Raw genomic sequence first — 26177 nt, forward strand, 5'->3', positions numbered from 1 at the left:
TTTGTGTTGTTGTGCGTCGTGTGGAACGGATACGGATTGTTTTTCAGCGTTTTTCAGCATTTTTGACCACGACATTCATCAAGGAGGAGACTGTGCTGAGCGGTTGCGCCTTTCGGCAGCATGGATATACCAGTACTGTTTTTGAAAGGGAGGAATGTCTGTGCCATTCGACTGCCATCGCTGGACACCAAAGGGGCCATTGTGTTTTTTTGCGCCTGTAATGGGCAGCATCTTCACAGCCCCACTTTGTTCAGTGGAAGGTCGGTGCTGTTGGACAGTCTGCGGCTGGATGGATACATGGCTTGAGGAGCCCGCGATAAGAAGGAAGGAGTGTCAGCGCAGAGCGCCGATGCGTACACGCAACTGTCGCGGGATGGAATTGAAGCTGATTTATGAGGGACAGGAGATGTGAGACGATCTCTTTTCGTCAATGGATGCTTCAGCTGCGTGTTTGCTTTCAACATTTAGCTTGTAGTCGACGTGCACATTCCACCATGATGTCCCTGATCCACTGGTGAAGAGACGCTTTGATCCTCTCCTCTTTCATCAGCACAGAAAGTGCTTAAGAATGAATGTCTCTCTGTGTCTTTGTGTTGTCATGTTATTTGTATTTAGTTTTTTTGTGTTCTTTTGACTTCAAGACGGCGCCGCGAGAGTGGCTGCCTTTCCAGCAGCTCCTGTGTTTTGCTTTTCTACTTTCATTTCTTTCCTAACTTTGCTGCTGTGAAATGTAAATTTCTCCACTGTGAGACTAATAAAGGCAAATCCAATCCTATTAGCTGGCTAGCTAGCTTTCTATCTATCTGAGTTACTTCTGGGATGAGTGAACGCTGGCGTGTGTGGCTGCAGCTGCTCACATATGCCATAATCAGGCATAACAATAGAAGTAATCAGTATGGATAATAGGGATATATATATATATATATATATATATATATATATATATATATATATATATATATATATATATATATATATATATATATATATATATAGGGCCAAAACCACCAGCAAATTTTAGTTCGCTGACGAATCCTCTTGAGCAAAACGTCCGACACCTTCCAATTTGTATAGGTGATGGCTGAAGAAACCTTCTCTTCTCATTGATAAACCTCACAACGTCATTTCATAAAAGGACATTTGTTCGTGGAAGCTTATTCGCTTTCTTTTAAACTTCTCCCGAGCCGCTTTGTTATTCGGCCCCCACCATTTCAACCCTTCCCCTCAACACACACACACACTCACAGACACACTCATTGCTCTGGTGCCTCGACATCTGATTAGTTGTCTGTTGTCGTGGAGATGTCCGGGACCGTCGGTGGGGGCGAGATGTGGGATTAAAAGAAAAAAAAATCCATGTGGATAATGGCCTTCCCATAGCACTGGATAAAAGTGAATTCCACGCTACGCTCATTTGTGGTCAAGGCGAGAATGGCGCTGATCTGTGGTGTGTAAGTCAAGTGGTCATCGGCGCGGCCAGCCTGGATGATGGAGATTCATGCCGACGTGCCCTGCAGGCGCCTGCTCGGGCTTTTACTCCCGTTCTGCTTTTTGAGTCCATACGGGTCAACCATGGACACAGGTTAGTCGGCCGCCGTTAGCACCAGCTCGCGTGTGCGTCGCAGGGTGATAGTAGTTTATTGCCAAACAGTTCTACCCTGAAATTGTTTTCTTCGTAACTTAACCCAAAGATGACTTGAAAAGAATTTTGCTGAATGCAAAGTCCAAAAATATTAAATTAGCCACTGCTAATACGCGACTTCCGACAAAATGACTTGATCATTTTTGTGTCATGGAACCTATCCCAGCCGTCTTCGGGCACTAACTCTGGTGCTTTCAAAGTACAATGGGACCTTGGCTTACGAACTTAATTGGTTCCCAGACAGAGTGTGTAAGCTGAAAAGTGTGCATCCCAAACATTCATTTCCCATCGGAAACCATTTAAATGAGAATAATCCGTTACCAGGTCCCCATAAAACATAATTTACGACTTTCTAATTCTCTAAGCCTTAAAACTACACAAACTATACCTTATTTTATGTATAATAAATGTGCTATTGTATTATAATGAAATAAATTAACTGTACTGTATAATCAAGTGGTTTTATTGACCTTTCTGATGGTCATTGATGACTTGATGGAATGGAGTGTCCGGTTTCCTCAGCATTAAACACTTGATGAGGAACGTAGCCTTCTTCTTTCGCCATCTTGAGGAATGATCCCTTGTAGGTGCTTTCTCTGTGATAATTGTATCTAGTTCTTCATCAATTGTGATCTGTTGAGCTGGGTTCATAGCTTTTAGCATCAAGTGTACAGATGACTTGTGCGGGTTATTTGTGGAGCCTGATTGATGGGAGATATTCTACAACATTAGCATATTGCTACCAAAGTGAACGTCTCTGTAAATGTTAGGAAATAAAAAAAATCAAAAAATCATGGATGAAAAGGTTTCTTCAGCCGTCATCTGTACTTCTTTGAAGGGGTCGGACATTTTGCGTCTTATTCAAGAAACTTTGTCAGCAAACTAAAGTCTTACTGGTAGTTTAGGCCCTATATATATATATATATATATATATATATATATACAGTAAAGTCTCGTTATATCGATATCGGATATATCGATAGTCCCGGTTATATCGATATTTTTTCGGACTCCCTTGAATATCGATATATAGATTTATATATATATATATATATATATATATATATATATATATATATATATATATATATATATATAGTGACATCATGAGAGGCTAGCTCTCAGCGGGACAGGACAAGGAGCGCAATGGGCGACAGGTTTGAATAAAAACAAAGGTTTTAATAAAGGGTTTCAGGGGGAATTCACAAGCAACAAAGGTTTGAAAAGTGTCTCTTCCAATACTTAAATCAAGATAAAGTCCCTTCTGAGGTGAAACTGAAGACAGAGTTCTTTTCCATGTGGTTCTAGGCCTCACCCCTCTTGATGTCCTTCTCAGGTAGCCTCGCCACCTTTAGCAAGAGTCCAAATCCAGTGTCTGTCGTATGGTCGCAACTGGCGATGAGTTTCATGCAGCAATCAGTTTCTCCACAGAGCACAGCAATCGAGCTTGTCTTCCCCGACCTCCACACTCAGAGGCTCTCTGCCTTAAGAGCCTTGCTTGCCAATCAAGCCGTGATCAGCCGCAGGTGTGTGGTTTGAATTGCTGCCTTCCACCAGATGGGGCCAAGACTCTCTGTGGGTGGAGCCATCTTAGGGTGATGTATTTGCCCTCCAGGGCACAGCCTCTCGTGACATCCCTATATATATATATTTATATATATATACAGTAAAGTCTCGTTATATCGATATTCTCGGGTGTTAGAAAAAATGTCAATATAACCGTACTGTCGATATATGAAAAATGGACAAAATCTGACTTCAACGGACAGTTAGGACGGCGGAAAAAATCATTGGCACCGCCCTACCCACTCTCGAGGACTTGCACACTGCAAGAATCCAAACTAGGGCGCGGAAAATCCTACTGGACCATCCGCACCCTGCCCACCACCTTTTCCAGCTACTCCCCTCAGGCAGGCGCTACCGATCCATGCGCACCAAATCCAGCAGACATTTAAACAGCTTCTTCCCCCAAGCCATTAACTCTTTGAACTCTTCAACAGTAGCCAAAATGGAAATGTATAGTGCCACTTAGCAGTTTTTTTGACGACGATACTAGTGCAGCGTGTTCTACCGGAAACAAATTCCTTGTGTGTTCTACATACTTGGCAATAAAGATGATTCTGATTCTGATTCTGATATCCGTCCTGTGCCGAACTGCATTAACAAAAGCCGCCAAAAGAGGGCATTCAAGTGCCATATAAGAAATAGAGCTGGCCATGAGTTCACCAGTTTGTGCCTTTTTTTGGGTGAGAGATGTTCCCCCAATGTTGCCTCAAAATGGCACATATAATTCTTTAATGGATTGCAAACATGTATGCTTTCCTCTTCAGAACTGCAGTGTATTTGAATCATATTCATAACTGGATGTGTAACAAGAAAGCATATTATCCGAATCTGAAGCCATTGTTTGGATTCACAAGCAATGCAAGACGTCTTGGCGTTAAGTCATTTTTATTTGCATTTGAATAAAAAGTGACATCGGCTGTCCTTTAATACACAGTATGGAATGTTAATAATTTTCAAAATCATCAGCTTCAGCAGACAAAACAAGAAACATTGTTGCAAAAAACGATTCATATACAGTACAGTGGGCATGTACATAACACAACAGGGAAACTGCAACGCTTACATCTTACTGTATTATGTATGCAATTTAAAAAAGTCATCAATATTCTTCTGCTTCCCATTTTTACCTTTTAAAACACTTCAGTGTCGTCTGCTACACATGAGCTAGCGTCTGAAAATGAAAATGGCTCTGCTACACGGGAGCTGGTCACGTAACAAACTCACGTGACCAAGTCGACCAATGGCGCGACCGATACAGCGACCGATACAGATTTCGATAATGGTGGTACTGTATAGAAACCCCTTAGCAAATATCGATTCATCTTAAATATCTTTTGTATCGATATAAACATAGCAAAATGGCTGGCGGGAGATGAAAAAGAGCACCGTAGTAACCGGCTTATCGTAAAAACCACGAATCGTACTAAACGGAACTAATTATACATAAAAAGACTAGAAATGTGCGCGGTGTTTTATGAAAAATTGCCTTGTTACAGGTTCGGAGAGATCGCAGCAGAGAAATGACTACAAACAACGACTGTATATATATAGATATGTATTTATTGATAAAACACACAGCAATTTACAGCATTTCCCGATCATGAGTAATTACGCTAGACACAAACTGTCACCTCTATGCCCCCACGTAAAGACTCCAACATCCCGGTTAAGATCCAGAATAGTATACCTTACCGTTGACAGAGGTCGGAGAGCCGGCAAAAACACCCCGGGAGAGTAATCTGGACTGGAAAACCCAAAGCTGGACACTCGTGCACAGCAGACTCTAACCGATATTGAGGAAACCCACATCTTATAGACCCAACTCACGCGGAAATAAGTGGCCAGTTTGTCCTCGCTAGAGATGAGTCATTTCTCCCCAATCCCTCAGCCTTGAGACCAGGTGCTCCAGAAAAACATGTTGTGTATGATACATTGTCGGGCGTATGAGAGAATCCCGATCAGTTCATGCAGGAAAATACAAAACATAGATAAGTGCGGAACAAGCGATAAAACAAGTGGTACCAGGTGTTCATGATCAGTGTGAGAGAAATACAGAAAGTGGCAAATAAATTGTATAACCATATGGGTCAGCTCAGGACACCAATAAAAATTTCTTCCTTCACACGGGAAATGAAAATAGTATCGTAATAAGCAGTATTATCAATATAAACGATATCGATATAACAAGACTTTACTATATATATATACAGTGAGACCTCAACTTACAAACTTTTTGTCTTGCAAACGTCAAATTTATGAAAATTAAACCTCATACTAAGCACTATTTTCATAATACACATCCACCACGGCTGGCGGAGTGATCTTCGGCGGAAGCACACGACCGCACAGCACCAGAGGTTAAGTTACCAACAGTCCTTATAGAAGGTGACTCTCCTTCCATAAGCCATCAACGACCATCAACAAGGTAAATAAAACTTTATTTTACAGCACAGTTTATTTCTTTAATTACAGTCGTCATGTAATGCGTCTCTCTTTCCAAACAGCAATTCCCTTTGATCTTCGACCGCCAACTCCATTCCATCAAGCCATAAATGACCATCACAAATGTAAATAAAGTGACTTTATGATACAATGCAGTGGATTTCTTTCATTTCAATACAATAGCACATTTATTATGCATAAAATAAGGTATGTTGTGTGTAGTTTTAAGGCTTATTTAGTTGAAAAGTATATTTTATGGAAACCCGGGAACGGATTATTCCCATTTTAATGGTTTCCTATGGGAATTGTTTTTTTGAGATACACACTTTTCACCTTACACACTCTGTCTGGGAACCAATTAAGTTCGTAAGTTGAGGTCTCACTGTGTATATATATTTATATATATATATATATATATATATATATATATATATATATATATATATATATATATATATATATATATATGTTGTGATGTCACGAGAGGCTGTGTCCTGGAGGGCAAATACATCCCCCTAAGATGGCCCCACCTGGTGGAAGGCAGCAATTAAACCCACACACCTGCAGCTGATCAGGGCTTGATTGGAAAGCAGGGCTCTTAAGGCAGAGAGCCTCTGAGTGTGCAGCTTGGGGAAAGACAAGCTCGATTGCTGTGCTCTGTGGAGAAGTTGATTGCTGCGTGGAACTCATTGCCAGTTGGGACCACACGACTGGATACTGCATTTGAACCTAGCTAAGGTGGCTAGGCTACATGACGAGGACGTCAAGAGGGGTGAGGCCTAGAGACTCTTGTAAAGAACCCCGTCATCAGTTTTTACCTCAGAAGAGACTTTATTTGGATTTAAGCATCAGAAGAGACTTTATTTTGATAAGTATTGGAAGAGACACTATTCAAACCTTTGTTGCTTGTGAATTCCCCCTGGAACCCTTGATTAAAACCTTTTTCTTTGCATCCGAACCTGTCGTCCATTGCACTTCTTGTCCCGACCCGCTGAGAGCAAGCCTCTCATGATATCACTATATATATATATATATATATATATATATATATATATATATATATATATATATATATATAAAGAAAAATCCTCGTCTCACCCACCATGGGTGGTGTCTGTCCCCCATTTTAGCTCGGGTCCTCGACCAGAGGCCAGGAAGCTTGAGGGTTCTGCGCAGTATCCGTGCTGTTCCCAGCACTGCGCTTTTCTGGACCGAGATATCTGATGTTGTTCCTGGGATCTGTTGCAACCACTCGTCTAGTTTGGGGGTCACTGCCCCGAGTGCTCCGACCACCACAGGCACGACTGTCACCTTTACCTTCCAGGCTCTCTCCAGCTCCTCTCTGAGCCCTTGGTATTTCTCCATTTTCTCATGTTCCTTCTTTCTGATATTTCCATCACTCGGGACCGCTACATCCACAACAACGGCTTTCCTTTCCCATTTATCTATGACCACGATATCTGGTTGGTTGGCCATTACCATCTTGTCAGTCTGTATCTGGAAGTCCCACAGGATCTTTGCTTGGTCATTCTCCACCACCTTGGGAGGTGTTTCCCATTTTGACCTTGGGGTTTCCAGTCCATACTCCGCACAGATGTTTCGGTAGACTATGCCAGTCACCTGGTTATGGCGCACCATGTAGGCTTTCCCTGCCAGCATCTTAGCGGCTGGACAGCTCAGTTGAAAAGGCATAGGTTTGCCATATGGGAGATGAGGGTTCGAATCCCACTTGGGGCAGAGAAAATGAGCACAAAAACATCATCCAGTGTGGGTCCTTGGGCAAGACCCTTCACACTAATGCCTACCTCATACAATGATGAGAGACATATATATATATATATATATATATATATATATATATATATATATATATATATATATATATATATGCACGTCTGTGTAAGCTCTCAGTCGTACAGGAGTGGTCCATCGATGAGAAGGTTTCTTCAGCCGTCATCTGTACAAAAGTGAAGGTTTCGGACGTTTCGCCTCCTATCAAGAGACTTCGTCAGCGAACTAAAGTCTGACTGGTCGTATCGGCCCCATTTATATATCCCTAATGTCCAGACCTATATATATATATATATATATATATATATATATATATATATATATATATATATATATATATATGGGGGCACAAGCCAGTGTCTTATTGTGCCGGTCCCAAGCCCAGATAAATACAGAGGGTTGTGTCAGGAAGGGCATCCGACGTAAAAAAAAAATTGCCAAAACGAATATGCGAATCAAACCTCTGAATCCCATACCGGATCGGTCGAGGCCCGGGTTAACAACGGCCGCCATTGGTACTGTTGACCTTCAGGGTGCCAGTGGAAAATGCACTACTGTTGGTCAAAGAAGGAGAGGAGGGAGGTGTGCCCGGAGGAAAAGAGAGAGATGGAACGCCAAGAGTATAGAACTAAGAGTAGGAACTTTGAATGTAGGAACAATGACAGGTAAAGGTCGAGAGCTGGTTGACATGATGCAGAGAAGGAAGGTGTGTCCAGGAGACCAGGTGGAAAGGGAGCAAGGCTAGAAGCTTAGGGTCAGGATTTAAGTTGTTCTATCATGGTGAAGACAGAAAGAGAAATGGAGTTGGGTTATCTTAAAAGAGGAGTTTGTTAGGAATGTCTTAGAAGTAAAAAGAGTACCAGATAGAATGATGAGTCTGAAGCTAGAAATTGAAGGTGTGATGTTCAATGTTGTTTGTGGGTATGCCCCACAAGTAGGATGTGAGCTGGCGGAGAAGGAGAAATTTTAGTTGGACTTTGATGAAGTCATACAGAACATCCCGAGAAGTGAGACGATTGTACAGATGGTGGTTGACTTTGCTAAGATAATGCAAATGGCTATTGTGAATACTTTCTTTCAGAAGAGACAGGAACATAGGGTGACCTATAAGAGTGGAGGCAGAAGTACACAGGTAGACTACATTTTGTGTCAACGGCACCATCTAAAGGAAATCAGTGACTGCAAATTAGTGGTTGGTGAGAGTGTAGCCAGACAGCATAGGTTGCTGGTGTGTAGGATGACGCTGGCAGTGAGGAAGATGAAGAAACCAAAGGCTGAAGTGAGGACAAAATGGTGGAAATTGAAAAAGGAAGAGTGTTGCATGACATTTAGGAAGAAGGTAAGACAAGCACTGGGTGGGCAAGAGGTCCTTCCAGATGACTGGCAAACTACAGCGAACATAATCAGAGACACAGGTCGGAAAGTACTTGGTGGAAGAAAGGTAGATAAGGAGACTTGGTGGTGAAATGGGGAGATGCAGGAGTGTATACAGAGAAAGAGGTTAGCAAAGAAGTGGGACACTGAGAGGACGGACGAGAGTAGACACCAGTACAAGGAGATGCAGCGCACGGTTAAAGTAAAGGTGGCAAAGGCCAAACAAGAGGCCTACGATGACTTGTATGCTCGGCTGGACAGCAAGGAAGGTGAGACTGATCTTTACAGGCTGGCGAGACAGAGAGACAAAGATGGTAAGGACCTGCAGCAGGTTGGGGTGATTAAGGATAGAGATGGCAATGTATTAACAGGTGCCAGTAGTGTGATGGCAAGATGGAAAGAGTACTTTGAAGAATTGATGAATGAGGAAAATGAGAAGGAACAAAGAGTAGAAGACGTGACTGTTGTGGACCAAGACGTAGCTAACATTAGCAAGGATGAAGTGAGGAGGGTGCTGAAGAGGATGAAGGGGGGAAAGGCACTCGGGCCTGATGATTTACCAATCGAAGTATGGAAGTGTCTTGGAGAGGTGGCGGTGGTATTCCTGACTGGGTTATTCAACAAGATCTTAGAGGGTGAACAGATGCCTGAAGAATGGAGACGAAGTGTACTCGTGCCCATTTTTAAGAACAAAGGAGATGTGCAGAGTTGTACTAATTACAGAGGAATAAAGTTGATGAGCCATACAATGAAACTCTGGGAAAGAGTAGTTGAAGCAAGACTAAGGGCAGAAGTGAACATTTGTGAGCAGCAGTATGGCTTCATGCCAAAAAGAGTACGACAGATGCAGTGTTTGCTTGAAGAATGCTGATAGAGAAGTATAGAGAAGGTCAGAAGGAATTGCATTGTGTCTTTGTAGATCTGGAGAAAGCGTATGACAGGGTGCCCAGAGAAGAGCTGTGGCATTGCATGAGGAAGTCTGGAGTGACGGAAAAGTATGTTAGAGCGGTACAAGACATGTATCATGACTGTAAGACAGTTGTGAGGTGTGCTGTCGGTGTGACGGAGGAATTCAAGGTGGAGGTGGGACTCCACCAGGGGTCAGCTCTGAGCCCCTTCTTGTTTGCTATGGTGATGGACAGGCTGACAGACGATGTTAGACAAGAATCTCCTTGGACGATGATGTTTGCATATGACATTGTGATCTGTAGCGAGAACACGGAACAGGTGGCGGAGAAACTACAGATGTGGAGATATGCCCTGGAAAGGAGAGGAATGAAAATCAGTCGCAGCAAGACGGAATACATGTGTGTGAATTAGAGGGATCCAAGTGCAAGAGTGATGCTACAGGGAGAAGAGATAAAGAAGGTGGAGGATTTTAAGTACTTGGGGTCAACTGTCCAGAGCAATGGAGAGTGTGGAAAAGGGGTGAAGAAGCGTGTCCAGGCAGGCTGCAGCGGCTGGAGAAAAATGTCAGGTGTGATGTGTGATAGAAGGGTTTCAGCTAGGATGAAAGGAAAAGTGTATAAAACAGTGGTGAGACCAGCTATGATGTTTGGACTGGAGACAGTGCCACTGAAGAAAAGACAGGAAGCACAGCTGGAGGTAGCAGAGCTGAAGATGTTGAGGTTTTCTTTGGGAGTGACCAGGTTGGATAGGATCAGGAATGAGTCCATTAGAGGGACATCTCATATTAGAGGCTTTGGAGAGAAAGTCAGAGAGGCCAGACTGAGATGGTTTGGACATGTCCAGAGGAGAGAGAGCGGTCATATCGGGAGAAGGATGCTGAGCCTTGAACTGCCAGGCAGGAGACCGAGAGGAAGACCGAAGAAGAGGTTTATGGATGTGGTCAAAGAGGACATGCAGGTAGCTGGTGTGAGAGAAGAGGATGCACAAAACCGGGATAGATGGAGGACATTGATTCGCTGTGGTGACCCCTGAGGGGGAAAGCCGAAAGGAAAAGAAGAATATATATATATATATATATATATATATATATATATATATATATATATATATATATATATATATATATATATATATATATATAGGGCCAAAACTACCAGCAAATTTTAGTCTGCTGACGAAGCCTTTGGATAAGAAGCGAAACGTCGGACACCTACAAAAAAGTACAGATGACGGCTGAAGAAACCTTCTCATCGTTAGTTGAGAAATGTAATCGTGAGTACGCCAGAGTTTGACTGATGATAACCCCCCCTAGCACACTGAAGTTCTGTTGTGTGGATGTTTCAATAGTGGCTTGAAGGGCTACTCCGAAATTTTGGTCAAACAAGCCGCCAGAATCACAACATGCACGCGTGCACCAATCCGCGCTTATTCCTCTTGAATCCGCCATTGCTCAGCTCACCCGCGGATGCGCAGCTTTTCTATCATTTGTCATTTTCAACTGCCATTCATGATGACAATGTGGCTCAAATCGGAATTGGCGAGTGAAGGGAATAATGGTTTCTCACCAACGGGGGCTTTGGGTACATTCCTGGAGGTCATTGGGGGAGGAGTTAATGGTTTCCCTTGGAAACAGAGCAAATAAAGTCCATTGGCGATTGTAAATTTGACATGGCCTTCCAAAGCCGGAATTGCCCACACATCTTTCCTGCTCCTCCTCATGGAATAATCCCACCGTTGATTTACGAAATGGGGTCATGCCTTGGCCTGGTTAATCTGCTGTGATTTTGTCAACATTTCACCCTATTTAGTCAAGTTCATTTCGCCTGGTTATGGTATACACGAGAATCGAATCTTTATTCGTTTTGTAACTACAGTAATACTCCTCCAATATTAATAATACATTTGATTTCAAAGCGCCTTTCAAAACTCTCAAGGTCACTTTACAGTCACAGGATCGGTTTTTCTGTGGGTGAGCAGCGGCAGCCACATGCGCCCGTGTTCACTCAACCCGGAAGTAACTCAAATAGATAGAAAGCCAGCTAGCTAGCGAATAGATAGCTAAGTGATAGTCAGACAGACAGCTAGCTAGCTAATAGACAGCTGGATATATAGCTAATACATAGCCAGCTAGCCAGCTAATAGATAGCTAGCAAACAGATAGCCAGCTAGCCAGTTAATAGATAGCCAAGAGATAGCTAGCCAATATCTATCTAATAGATAGCCAGCCAGCTGGCATTTCTGTGGGTGAGAAGCGGCAGCCAGACGCGCCAGCGTTCACTCAACCCGAATAACTCAAATATAAAGCTAGCAAGCTAGCAATTACATAACTAAGAGATAGCCAGCCAGCTAGGTAGCTAATAGATGGCTAGTAGACAGCCAGCTAACAAGCTAGCCAGCCAACACGCGCCAGAATTCGCTCAACCCGGTAGTAGCTCTAATAGATAGGAAGCTAGCTAGCTCGCTAGCTAATAGATAGCTAAGAGATAGCCAGCCAGCTTGCTAGCTAATAGATAGCTAATAGACAGCCAGCTAACAAGCTAGCCAGCTAATAGATAGCCATCCAGCTGGATAGATTGCTAATAGATAGCCGGCCAGCCAGCTAGCCAGCTAATAGATAGCTAGTGAACAGAGAGCCAGCTAACCAGTCAATAGATAGCCAACAGGCTGGCCAATATCTATTTCATAGATAGCCAGCCAGCTGTCACAGACGCGCTAGCGTTTACTCAACCCGGAATAACTCAAATAAAAAGCTAGCTAGCTAGTTATTAGATACATAAGAGATAGCCATCTAGCTAGCTAGCTAATAGATGGCTAGTAGACAGCCAGCTAACAAGCTATCCAGCCAATAGATAGCCACAAGAATCGAATCTTTATTTGTTTAGACTACAGTAATACTCCTCTAATATTAATAATAATAATAATAATAATGCATTTCATTACTAAGCGCCTTTCAAAACTCTCTTTACAGTCACAGGATCGGTTTTTCTGTGGGTGAGCAGCGGCAGCCATACGAGCCAGCGTTCACTCAACCCGGAATAACTCAAATAGATAGAAAGTTAGCTAGCTATCTAATAGATAACTAATAACTAGCTAATATCTAGCTAACTAGAGAGCTAGCTAGTCAGCTAGATTGAAGAGATAGAAAACTACAGTCGCTGGCCAGATAGAAACCTAGCTAGTCAGTAAATAGAGAGCTAATAGCTAGCGAGCTAGATAGTTACCTAGCAAGCTATACAGCTAATAGATAGCAAATAGATAGCTAGCTAGGTAGTGAGCTATTTATCCAGTCAGATAGGTAGCTAGATAAAGAAATGAAGAGAGAAAAAAAAGAATAAAGTTGATAGCTTTTTGCATCAAATGTACAGATGGCAGGTTTCAAAGTTGAAACCAGTCCAAATTTCACTGTTTTCTATCAATATTCTCACTCGTCTGCCTGTCTCTTTAATGTTTAACCCCACCCCCCACCCCACTGCTGCGTTCTTGACCAATCACGTGGCTTTAACCGAAGACTGGGGGCGGGGAATAGAGGACAAAAACAAGTCGGCTGCTATTGCGGAGTGCCATTGTGGCACTCCGTGTGTATCCCGAAAAATAGTTCGTATGCCAAGGAAAAAAATTCATTAATTAAACATTCGTAAACCGAAAAATTCCTTAGCCAAGGGGTTCGTAAACCAATGTATCACTGTAACTACAGTATATTTTACGTTTTAAGACTCACGCTGAATATTCTTCATGAAGTCTTGTTTTCGAGTTGATGACGATGCCCGAGTGACGTCACGGAGGGAACACCCCTGACCGAGAAAGCGACAAACAATGCATTTTGGGTACTTTTTTCATCTGAAAACACCGTGTTGATGGCAAAATTTGAACCGAAATGGTGAATTGTTGTGTGTCGCAGCAATTTGCGATAACACGTTGTCAGAGATATGACAGTCAGACCCATACGTCTGAATTCCGCACCCCTCTGCCAGCTATTTATTGAGAGTATATGCAAATTAAAGTGTTACATTAGTAAAACATAGTTTTCTTGATTAAAATACCACTCCTCTGGACGTTCTGAGCACCAACAGATGTAAGCAATAAAACATTTTTGTTTCCCATGAACTCATAAGTTTGTATCCTGGCTAATGACCTCTTCCTGTGAAAATGAGTTTGAAGTCCTAAATCACCCCTGTGATATGGATTCCCCAAGTCGTAAATGACTCCTGTGAAGCTGACCGTTTAAATTGCTGTGTCCGTTGACCTGATTGACCCCAGGTTGCCCGTGCCACACTTGTGTATTGAGTCACAAGTGTTGACTAAGCACACAACAGCATTAAACTTTTAAATATGATAACTTCTTATTCTCTAATCTTTATCACACATATAAAAGGTGTAAGTTGACACAAATTCCCAGCGGACAAATCAGCCCATTTCCAACGGAGCAGAGCACAAAAATTATGTTTTATGGGGAGCTGGGAACGGATTATTCTCATTTTAATGGTTTCCTATGCGAAATAATTTTTTGGGATACACACTTTTCGCCTTACACACTCTGTCTGGGAACCAATTAAGTTCATAAGCCAAGGTATCTGTGTATATGCGGTGGAATCTTAGTCAAATACGCTCAGTAGAAGTCATTTGAAGTGATTTTACAAATTATGGACGCAACTTGTCCGGAGGTGTTGGTTGTCCTTTAATGAACTTGGTTATGGTGTCTTCACAGTTAATGTGGTGGACTTCTGCAGTCAAAGCATCCGAGGTGATGGCATGATCATCAACTCCCATCAAGAATCCAAAAAGTACTACTTTGTGACAATGGGGACTGACTGCCACCTGACCATGCAGGCCAGCTCCCCAAAGGACAAAGTCCAGTTCCACTTTCGCTTCTTCCTGGTCTACAGTTTGTTGCGCGTTGCCCCTCTGAGCCCGGCCCCTCTATTACCCGAGTCCCCGCTAGGCTCTGCTCCCCTCAACCAAAAACTGGAGTCCGCCTCTGGGGAAAGTCTTGCCGATCCCTGTCACGCAGGCTCATTTGTTCAGTTTTATGATGGACCGGACAGGAATTCTCCTCCACTTGGGCCTCCGCTTTGTGGCAAGACTGCGCCACGGCCGGTGCTCTCCACAGGAAACTACCTGACCCTGCGACTTGTCACCCGTGGGACTCAGCCCAGAGTGGACTTTGTGGGGGACTTCACATCCTTCAGACTTGGTAAACACACACACACACGCGCACATGGACGCACACACACACACACGCACAAACAAAAAAAAATGGAAGACTTTACCAATCTGAAAAAAAATGGAGACATTATAATTTTATTGCAAAACAAAGTGTCTGGAATAACGTCTGCCCAGATGCCCAGGGCGTGCAACTTTTACGTCGGGCGTACAACTTACAAAACGTGTCCGCCCGGGCTGCCGACAACTTCTTCAAGAAAAAAAAGAGATTTTGTTTTTTTTTTTTTAACATTTGCTTTTTTCAATAAAGCAAACGTTTGAACGAAGATTTTGAAAACGGTATAAATGATACCTCGGTTTACGAACCTCTTGGCTTCCGAACTTTTCGGTTTACGAACGTTAAATTTATGAAAATTTTACGCCACCGACATTTTTTTGTCCTCTATTCCCCGCCCCCAGTCTTCGGTTAAATCCACGTGATTGGTCAAAAACGCAGAAGTGAGGGGTGGTTTAAACATTAAAGAGACAGGCAGACGACAGAGAGTGAGTGAGAAAATGGATAGAAAACAGTGAAATTTGGACTCGTTTCAACGTTGGTAGTTGTTCAAAGGCAGAGTGTATACTGCAAGGTTTAAATATCCCATCAATCAGGCTCCACAAATAACCCACACAAGCCATCTGTACTTTTGATGCAAAAAGCTATCAACCCAGCTAAACAGAACACAAATGATCAGGAACAAGATAAAATGATCGCAGAGAAAGCACCTCCAAGGAATCATTCCTCAAGATGGTGAAAGAAGAAGGCTATGTTCCTCATCAAGTGTTTAATGCGAATGAAACCGCCCACTCCATTCCATCAAGCCATCAACGACCGTCAAAAAGGTAAATAAAACGACGTTATGATACAGTACAGTTTATTTCTTTCATTATAATACCATAGCACATTTATTATACATAAAACAAGGTATAGTTTGTGTAGTTTTAAGGCTTAGAGAATGATGTTTTATGGGGAGCTGGGAACGGATTATTCTCATTTTAATGGTGTCCTATGGGAAATTAATTTTTGGGATGCACACTTTTCGCCTTACAGACTCTGTCTGGGAAGCAATTAAGTTCGTAAGCCAAGGTATCACTGCATTCTGATTTCGAAATCTTCGTTTGGTTTGGAAATTTTGGAATTTCGGTTAGTTTGGCAATTTGCATACTCGGCACGGCAGCCAATCAGAAGCCTGCTTCGTGCAGCCGGACTTGATTGAGCGTTGTAAGGTTGTGCATTTGCGTATCATTTTCCAAAGTAGATGCACAGAACCTCAGCCCCAGAAGAAAGAGTGAAAAGAAGCTAACAAAATGTATGACCCTACAAAACGTACATTATCCCATGACTGTAAAGTGTCTTGAGAGGTGCTAAGAAATAAAATGTAATATTATTATTATTATTATTATTATTGTTGTTGTTGTTGTTATTATTATTATAAGCATAGTGGAAAGAGGAGTTGACGTGGCTTGTAGCAGATGACACAACGCTAACATTGCATTGTGCAACATGACGAACAGTGTAAGGACAAACCACAACTGGAGAAAAATCATCATCAAGGGATATTTACCATCAATTAAGCAAGGTAGCATTTGTGCTAGGTACTTCCTTCGTGAAAAAAAAAACAAACGTAATTTGCAACAATGGTTTTATTGCAATTAGTCGTCTCATTGTGTTTCAAGTTGTGAAAAATGGGCAGGCAACTTTATGGCTGGTGTCCGCTAACTTTTTCTCATGAGTTCCAGACAGGGCTAAAGACCTCTTCAGCTCTAATACTCAAGCGGGTACAACAAGCAACGTCTACACAAATACATGAGCAGCTTTAGGAGGATGTAGTCTGCAGTTTATTTGCATCTGAAAAGGGAACGGACATTCCTTTGAGGACAACAATGTGGAAATGTTGGACAGAGAGGACGGAGCAGCGGCTATATGTCAAACCAAAGGCCTGTCCTGAACAGAAGAGCTTTGAGCCACTGATGAGCTCATGATACGGGAACTGGGGGAACAAAAGGACCAGGATCAAATGAGACTAAGCGAAAAGCCCTTGCAAAGGGAAAAGCCAAATATAAACATACTGTAGACTGCTTGTCACAAAAGGATAAGGAAATCCAATCAGAATCAGAATCAGAATACCTTTATTCGTCCCGCAATGGGGAAATTTGCAGTCCACAGCAGCAATTGAAGAGGGATGGGGTTGGGGTGGGAGTGAAAGGATAGAAAACAAGATATTCTAAGCATAACAAAATATGCAAATATAAACAAGACTGTACATAGTGCAGAATCAAGAAATGCATTTAGCTATATTGCAACAACCCATATTTACAAGTGTCCAGTTTTTTTTTTCACATGTGATCATTGGGAATTGTGAAGCCTGACAGCAGTCGGTAGGAACGAGCGGCGGTACCTCTCCTTCTTGCAGCGCGGGTGTAATAGTCTCTGGCTAAAGGAGCTACCCAGAGCTGTCAGGATGGGCAGGAGGGGGTGGGAGGGGCTGTCCGTCATAGCTTTTAGTTTAGCTAGCGTCCGTCTGTTGCCCACCTCCTCTAGAGAGTCCAGCGAGCAGCCCACGACAGAACTGGCCCGCTTGACAAAGCGCTCCAGTCTTTTTCTGTCCCGGGTGGTGATGCTGCCTGACCAGCAGATAATGCCATAGTGGATGGCTGATGCCACCACAGAGTCATAGAAAGTCTTTAGGAGTGACCCCTGAACTCCAAAAGACCTCAGTTTCCTGAGGAGGAAGAGGCGACTCTGTCCCTTTTTGATTAGGGCATCCGTGTTTGTTGTCCAGTCCAGTTTATTGTTGAGAGTAACACCCAGGTACTTGTAGGAGGTCACCCTCTCAATGTCCGAACCCTGGATGTTCAATGGTGCGGGTGAGGATTGTTTCCTGCAGAAGTCCACCACCAGCTACTTGGTTTTCCCGGTGTTGATCTGGAGGTGATTCTGCTGGTACCAGTCCACAAAGTCCTTTGTCAGTCCCCTGTACTCCCTATCGTCTCCCTCTGTAATGAGGCCGACAATAGCTGAGTCGTCAGAGAACTTCTGAAGGTGGCAGGTTGGGGTGTTGTAGTTGAAGTCCAAGGTGTAGAGGGTGAAGAGGAATGGAGCCAGGACTGTTCCCTGCGGCGCTCCGGTGCTGCAGAGAAGCCTGCCCGACTCACAGTTCTTTACCCTCACGTACTGTGGCCTGTTTGTGAGGTAATCTGTAATCCAGGATGTGAGGTGATGGTCGACTCCGGCATGCCGCAGCTTCTCCCCCAGTAGATTTGGCTGGATGGTGTTGAAGGCACTGGAGAAATCGAAGAATGTGATCCTCACCGTGCTCCCAGCATTCTCCAGGTGCAGCAACGCCGTATGGAGGAGGTAGATGATGGCATCCTCCACACCGATGCTGGGCTGGTAGGCAAACTGTAGCGGGTCCAGCGATGAGCTTGCCAGCGGTCGCAGGTGGGCGAGGACGAGTCTCTCCAGCGTCTTCATCAGGTGAGACGTCAGCGCCACCGGTCTGTAGCTGTTGAGCTCTTTGGGGTTGGCAATCTTGGGTACTGGGACCAGGCATGACTTTTCCACAGCTGTGGAACTCTGCCCAGCTTCAGGCTCAGGTTGAACAAGTGCTGGACAATGACACACAGCTGGTCGGAGCAGGTCTTGAGGAGTCGGGAACTGATATCATCCGGACCTGCTGCCTTCCTCACCTGCATCCTCCTCAGTTGGTTCCTCACCTGCGCAGTTGTGACAGACAGGCAGGAACCAGGAGGCAGAGTGGCGGCTGAGGGTGTGGCAACGGTTGGGAGGGCAGATGTTGGTTGTGGAAAGCTGGTCGTGAGAGGGGGCAGGGAGGCTAAGGCCACAGTGAGAGTTGGTGCAGGAGCAGCTACAGGTGAAGTTGACGGTGGGCTACAGGCGTCTTGTCAAACCGATTGAAAAAGCGGTTGAGTTCATCTGCCCAGTCCTTGTCTTTTTCGTTCAATGTCACTGGGCTTTTGTGGCCTGAGATGTTTTTCAGGCCCTTCCAGACACCAGCGACATTGCTGGCTTGCAGCTGCTCCTCCATTTTCATCCTGTAAGCCTTCTTCCCCTCTCTGATCTTCCTCCTCAGTTGGATCTGTACGGCCTTCAGTTCCTCTCTGTTGCCCGACACAAAAGCCCTTTTCTTCTCCTTCAGGAGGACTTTTATGTCGGGATTAATCCATGGTTTGTTGTTGGCAAAACACCGCACAGTCCTGGTGGGTACGGTGTTTTGTTCACAAAAGTTAATGTAGTCTGTGATGGCGTTGGTGAGTGAGTCAATGTCCTCCCCGTGAATCTCAGTAAAGAGCTCCCACCTGGTTGAATCAAAACAGTCCCGCAGAGCTTCTTCAGCTTCTGTGGACCATCTTTTGATCGTGCGGGTCACAGCTGGTTGCCTCTGGACAAGGGGTTTGTACACAGGCTGGAGATAAACCATATTGTGGTCTGCTCTTCCGAGAGGGGGGAGGGGGGAGGGTTTGTATGCATCCTTGGCGTTTGAATAAAATAGGTCCAATATGTTATTGTATCTGGTGGCACAAATTACATACTGTGTGAATGTTAGGAGGGAGAATTTCAGGGAAATGTGATTGAAGTCCCCTGAGATGATAAACAAGGCGTTGGGGGACTGGGTTTGCAGCTTGTTTACAACAGATATGAGGGCATAGGAGGCAGCGCCGCCATTTGCCGTAGGGGGAATGTACGTCGTCACGGCTATGACGTGTGAGAATTCCCGTGGCAGGTAATGCGGCCGGAGGCTAACGGCTAGCAGCTTGATGTCGCGAGTGCAAAGTTTTTCCTTCACCGTGATGTGCCCAGGGTTGCACCATTTGTCATTCACAAATACAGCAATCCCCCCTCCTTTCTGCTTACCGCTGCCTTCATTTCTGTCCGCTCGTACGAGTTGGAAGGCCTCCAACACTGCGTGGGCGTCCGGAGTGATATCTTGGCTTACGAACTTACTTGGTTCCTAGAAAGTGTGTGTAAGGCCAAAAGTGGGTATTCCAAACATTAATTTCCCATAAGAAAGCATTAATCTGAGAATAATCCGTTCCCAGGTCCCCATAAAACTTCAGGACAACCGACGCCTCCGGACAAATTGTGTCCATAATTTGTAAAATCATTTCAAATGACTTCTCCTGAGCGTACAGTAAAGTCTCGTTATATCGATATCGGTTATATCGATAGTACCGCTTATTACGATACTATTTTCATTTCCCTTGCACATTTCTAGTCTTTTTCTGTATAATTAGTACCGTTTAGTACGATACCTGGTTATTACGATAATCCGGTTATTACGGTGCTCCTTTTCATCCCCCGCCGGCCATTTTTGTTGTTTATATCGATATATCCGTCGCGCCATTGGTCAACTTGGTCACGTGTCTTGTTACGTGAGCCGCCATCGGTCGCGCCATTGGTCGACTTGGTCACATGAGCCGCCATCGGTCGCGCTATTTGTCGACTTGCCCGTGTATCTTTGTCACGTGACACGCCATCGGTCGCGCCATTGGACAACTTGGTCACGTGTCTTGGTTACGTGTCACGCCATCAGTCGCGCCATTGGTCGACTTGGTCAGGTGACTTGGTTACGTGCCCAGCACCCGTGTAGCAGAGCCATTTTCATTTTCAGACGCTAGCTCGTGTGTAGCAGACGAGATTGAAGTGTTTGTGTTAAAAGGTAAAAATGGGAAGCAGAAGAAGATTGATGACTTTTTTAAATTGTATACATAATACAGTAAGATGTAAGCGTTGCAGTTTCCCTGTTGTGTTATGTACATGCCCACTGTACTGTATATGAATCGTTTTTTGCAACAATGTTTCTTGTTTTGTCTGCTGAAGCGCGATGATTTAGAAAATTATTAACATTCCATACTGTGTATTAAAGGACAGCCGATGCCACTTTTTATTCAAATGCAAATAAAAATGACTTCACGCCAAGACGTCTTGCATTGCTTGTGAATCCAAACAATGGCTTCAGATTCGGATAATATGCTTTCTTGTTACACATCCAGTTATGAATATGTTTCAAATACACTGTACTTCTGAAGATTAAAGCATACATGTTTACAATCATTAAAGAATTATATGTGCCATTTTGAGGCAACATTGGAGGAACATCTCTCACCCCAAAAAAAAGGGAGCTAATGGCCAGCTCCGTTTCTTATATGGTGCTTGGCTGCCCTCTTTTGGCGGCTTTTGTTTAATGCAGTTCGGCGCAGGGTCGGATATATCGATAGTCCCGGTTATATTGATATTTTTTCGGACTCCCTTGAATATCGATATAACGAGACTTTACTGTATTTTACAAATATTCCACCGCATATTAAAGCTACATTTGACCTTTTAAGACTCGCGCTGAATATTCAGGAAGTCTTGTTTTGGAGTTGACGATCCCAACGTGACGTCACGGAGGGACCGCCCCTGACCGAGAAAGCGACACACAATGCATTTTGCGGTACTTTGTTTGGTCTGAAAACTTCATGTGGATCCGTGTTGAGTGCGAAATTAGAAGGAAAACATAAATAACGCGATGGCGAATCGTGTGTTGCGCCAGGACTACTATTTGATACTAGTTGACACAAATTCCCATCAGACAAATCAGCCCATTTCCAATGGAGCTTGGGCGCCATCTTCTGCATTTTCTGGGTGCTACATTGCTGTCATTGAGGGCTCGAATTGGAATTGATATGGGAGGGATCCTTTAATCGATTGCAAACATTTATGCCTTCCTCTTCAGAACTATTTGAATCATATTCATAACTGGATGAGTAACAAGAAAGCATCTTCTCCTAATCTGAAGCCATTGTTTTGATTTTCGAGCAAGGCAAGACGTCTTGGCGTGACGTCACGAATAAGGGGGCGGAACCTTCTGAAACTGGCCACGTCCGGGTTCAATTTGAAGTCGTTTTTGGAGACTTGAAGTCATTTTTATTGGTGTTTTTCATTTGACTAAAAATATCAGCCTGCGTGTTTTGGCTATTTTAGATGCTATAAAACGTTTCTCTAATGTCAGTTAGGAAACGAAAAAATGGTTTCTGTTGTCCTTTAAAACGACACACAATATGCCTTATTTTATGTATAATAAATGATATGGTATGGTAATTAAAGACATAAACTGTACTTTATAATAAAGTAGTTTTATTTTCCTTTGTGATGGTCGTTGATGGCTTGACGCAATGGATAGCTTTTTGCATAAAAAGTGTTTCAAGGAGCTCTGGGTTGTACGTCTTAGAAGTTGTGATATTGTAACAGCAACAGATGCAGGCAGACACACTAGAAACATCCGTAATAGCTAGTTCCCTTGCTTGTATGTTCTCTTCAAATTGTACAGATGGCTTGTACGGATTATTTGTGGAGCCTGATCAGAATCAGAATCATCTTTATTGCCAAGGATGTAGAACACACAAGGAATTTGTTTCCGGTAGAACACGCTGCACTAGTATCATCATCAAAAAAATGCAAAGAGGCACTATACAGTTCTATTTGGGTTACTGTTTAAAGAGTTAATGGTTTGGGGGAAGAAGCTGTTTAAATGTCTGCTGGATTTGGTGCGCATGGATCGGTAGCGCCTGCCTGAGGGGAGTAGCTGGAAAAGGTGGTGGGCAGGGTGCGGAGGGTCCAGTAGGATTTTCCGCACCCTAGTTTGGATTCTTGCAAGTCCTCGAGATTGATGGGATATTTTAACCTTGCAGTCTACACTCTGCTTTTGAACTATCAATAAAGTTGAAACGAGTCCAAATTTCACTGTGTTTTCTATCCATGTACTCAGAGTTCGGTGAGTGTGGCAGTGGGCAGGGGCAAGGGGGGCAGGGCTGGAAGGGAGTTGAGTCTCCTGACTGCCCCGGTGGCAGAACCTGTCCTTGAGCCTGCTGATCTTGGCTCGGAGACTCCGCAGTCTCTTAGCTGATGGCAGCAGGCTGAAGAGGCTGTGGGAGGGATGGGTGGGATTTGTGACGTCTTTTTAGGATGATACTAGTGCCGCATGTACTACCAAATACCAATTCCTTGTGCGTTGTACACACTTGGCCAAGAAAGATGATTCTGGTTCATATTCCGAGTAGAACATGAGCGACAGTGAAGGCATCATGCTGGGAGTCCTTTTAAACTGAGGCTAATGTCAATGACCAACAGGTGTGTAGCTGTAGGCGGAGCCCTACAGCTACACACCTGTTGGTCAGAAACAAGACATCACATCATGAATCAATCCAATTGGCATGGTGGTGTGACATCTACGCTCAACCTCTGCGCACATCCAGAACTTTTCAAAGTAGTATTTATTTGTTGTTTTTGTCTCAGATGATCCCACTTTTTTTCCTCAGGATTCAACCAGTCATTGTGCAGCGGCGAGCTTTACTTCACCTGCAGGGATGGAAAGTGTATCCCACTCAGTCTGGTGTGCGATGACAAGGGCATTGACAATTGCGGGGATGGAAGTGACCTGGAAGAAAATCTAAGCACAGGATGCAAAGGTCAGTCATGGAATATGTTGCGACTCCAACATTTGCCACCGTGGTGGGTCGTCAGGGTCTGCCAGGGCTTCTCTGCTGGCCTCAAAATATCCCAATCACACACTGATGTTAATCTGACCCCGGTTAACAAATGATGGCTGAAACGGGATCGGTTAAATACTTACATACGGAAACACACAACAGGGGAAAAGCAATGAAAGGAAACTGAAAGACAATTCAGAATTACGGTGATACCTCACTTTACGAACGCTTTAGCTCACGAACTTTTCGCTTTACGAACGTTAAATTCGTGAGAATATAATCTTGCCAGACAAACTACTTTTCGGCGGACGAACCATTGCCGACCGTTGCTAGGTCTCAGGCAATAGAAGAGGTTGCAATTTTTTGTTGATTTGGATGAACGAAAAGCAGCTAGCAGGGGACAGTGTGCATCAGGGTGTAATCATAGAGAAAGCACGGCAACCTGACTCGGATATTATCAAGAGGCAACAACGACCATCACAAAGGTCAATAAAACGACTTTATTATATAGTACAGTTTATTTTGTTTCATTACAATACAATGGCACATTTATTATACATAAAATAAGGTACAGTAAAGTCTCGTTATATCGATATTCAAAACCGGGAAACATGGAGGACATTGATTCGCTGTGGCGACCCCTGTGGGGAAAAGCCGAAAGGAAAAGAAGTTTCGTAGTTGTAATCGTAGTCGTGGTTGTAGTCGTATTATTATTATTATTATTAATAATTTTATTATTATTATTATTATTATTATTATTATTATTATTATTACAGTAAAGTCTCGTTATATCGATATTCAAGGGAGTCCGAAAAAATATCGATATAACCGGGACTATCTATATATCCGACCCTGCGCGCATGTAATTTTCTCCGTGCGTGCATAGAAATAGTATCGATATAACCGGGACTATCGATATATCCGATATCGATATAACGAGACTTTACTGTATATTTTGTGTAGTTTTCAGGCTTATTTCGGCACAAATTATGTTTTATGGGGACTTGGGAACTAATTATTCTCATTTTAATGGTTTCTTCGGGGAAATAAATGTTTGGCAGACAAACTTTTCTCCTTACACACACTTTATGGGAACCAATTAAGTTTGAAAGCTGAGGTATAACTGTATTTCATAAGAATTTATGGCCAACAGACAATGAATCAGTCTGATTCAGATCTTTTTAGGGCAGCAGAGAAGGCCTTGCAGGCCCTGACGACCCACCACTGACTTTACTGTACAAAAAAAGCATATGGTCCTTGCTTCTTAGTTTTTTTTAACGTCACCAGATTGTAAATGTGGCTGAGTCTGAAATGTTTTCACTGCACTTGACCTGCGTGACCTTTGGGGTCAAGAAAGTTGATCAAAGTTTGTTGTTGATCAGCAGGTCAGCTTGTACCACCAACACCGCCAACGGCAATACCGACCACACCACCGTCTTTTGTAAATCCCCCCACGGTGCCGATTCCCGTACACCTGAACTGTGGAATTGCACACGGCACTCCTAGTTTTGAGTCTGTTTCAGGTAAGTGGAAAATAACTCGACTTTTACGTTGTTAATCATTGTTTCTGTCAGTTATTGTATGTTACTAGCAGTTGTTGGCCGTCAGCCATCTTGGATTCCCACCAATAACCACCAATACTAATTGTTTATAGTGATACCTCAGCTTACGAACTTAATTGGTTCCCAGAAAGTGTGTGTAAGGCCAAAGGTTTTTCTGTCCAACATGTACTTCCCATAAGAAACCATTAAAATGAAAATAATTTCTTCCGATGTCCCCATAAAACTTAATTTTCTACGAAATAAGCCTTAAGACGACACAAAATAGACCTTATTTTATGTATAATAAATGTGCTACTGTATTGTATTGAAAGAAATAAACTGTACAGTATAATAAAGTCGTTTTATTGACCTTTAATAATAATAATAATAATAATAATAATAATAATAATAATAATAATAATAATAAGACATTTCATTTATAAGCGCCTTTCAAACCTCTTAATGTCACTTTACAGTCTCAGGATAAGTTGATATTGACATTGTGATGGTCGTTGATGTAGTTGCCTCTTGATGATATCCGAGTGAAGTTGCCATGCTTTCTTGGCATTAATAGCCTTACTCACACTGTCTCCTGCTAGCTGCTTTTCGTTAATCCAAATGAACTATTGCCTGAGAGCGTTGCTGAGACAACACAGAAACACCCTTAGCTACCCCAAAAGAAGAGTTCCAATAATAACTTCTTGATCAGGTCGGAAGAATCACGTTTTCCCTTCCTCACCGATGATTGATAGAGTTGTACTAGCTATTGGCTGGCTATCTAGCTAGCTATTTAACTTGTTCTGTGGCTGTGAAGTGACATCGAGAGTTTTGAAGAGCGCTTGTAAATGAAATGTATTGTTATTATCATTATTGTCATTAGCTATCTCTTAGCTAGCTAACGCCAGACCCATATCGTTCAGGAATTAACTGTTTTTTTCTGATGAAAGAAGAGTGTCAATGGTTGCTAATGCTACATTGAATGTTGATGTCGTCGTAAGGAGGAATCATTAGCGTTTTCCTTCCTCACTGATGATTGACAGAGTTGTACATATATCTATCTAGCTGGCTAACTATCTAGCTAGCAATCTATTTGCAATCTCTCTAGCTGGCTATCTAGCTAGCTATTTAACTCTTTCTGTGGCTGTGAAGTGACCTTGAGAGTTTTGAAAGGCACTTAGAAATGAAATGTATTATTATTATTATTTTTATTATTATTATTA

At 43.1% G+C, this 26177-nt stretch overlaps 1 protein-coding gene across 1 annotated transcript; it reads left to right on the forward strand.

Moving 5' to 3' along the window:
* Nucleotides 1-1313: 1313 nt before the first annotated feature.
* Nucleotides 1314-25444, forward strand: ldlrad2 (low density lipoprotein receptor class A domain containing 2). Its single transcript, XM_089010724.1, has 5 exons — nucleotides 1314-1582; nucleotides 14430-14915; nucleotides 23246-23395; nucleotides 24802-24939; nucleotides 25434-25444. Exons 1-5 carry the CDS (start codon nucleotides 1486-1488, stop codon nucleotides 25442-25444), a joined length of 882 nt encoding a protein of 293 aa, XP_088866850.1. The 5' UTR covers nucleotides 1314-1485.
* The last annotated feature ends 733 nt before the right edge of the window (nucleotides 25445-26177 follow it).

Source organism: Hippocampus bargibanti, linkage group LG12, assembly GCF_051943395.1.
Source record: "Hippocampus bargibanti isolate YZ-2025 linkage group LG12, ASM5194339v1, whole genome shotgun sequence".
In the NCBI taxonomy this organism is placed as follows: Eukaryota; Metazoa; Chordata; class Actinopteri; order Syngnathiformes; family Syngnathidae; genus Hippocampus; species Hippocampus bargibanti.

Coding starts and splice junctions, on each gene's coding strand:
- ldlrad2 (XM_089010724.1), top strand. CDS start 1,486: ATGATGGAGATTCATGCCGACGTGCCCTGCAGGCGCCTGCTCGGGCTT. Junction 1,583..14,429: donor CGGGTCAACCATGGACACAG/GTTAGTCGGCCG, acceptor GTGTCTTCACAG/TTAATGTGGTGGACTTCTGC. Junction 14,916..23,245: donor CTTCACATCCTTCAGACTTG/GTAAACACACAC, acceptor TTTTTTCCTCAG/GATTCAACCAGTCATTGTGC.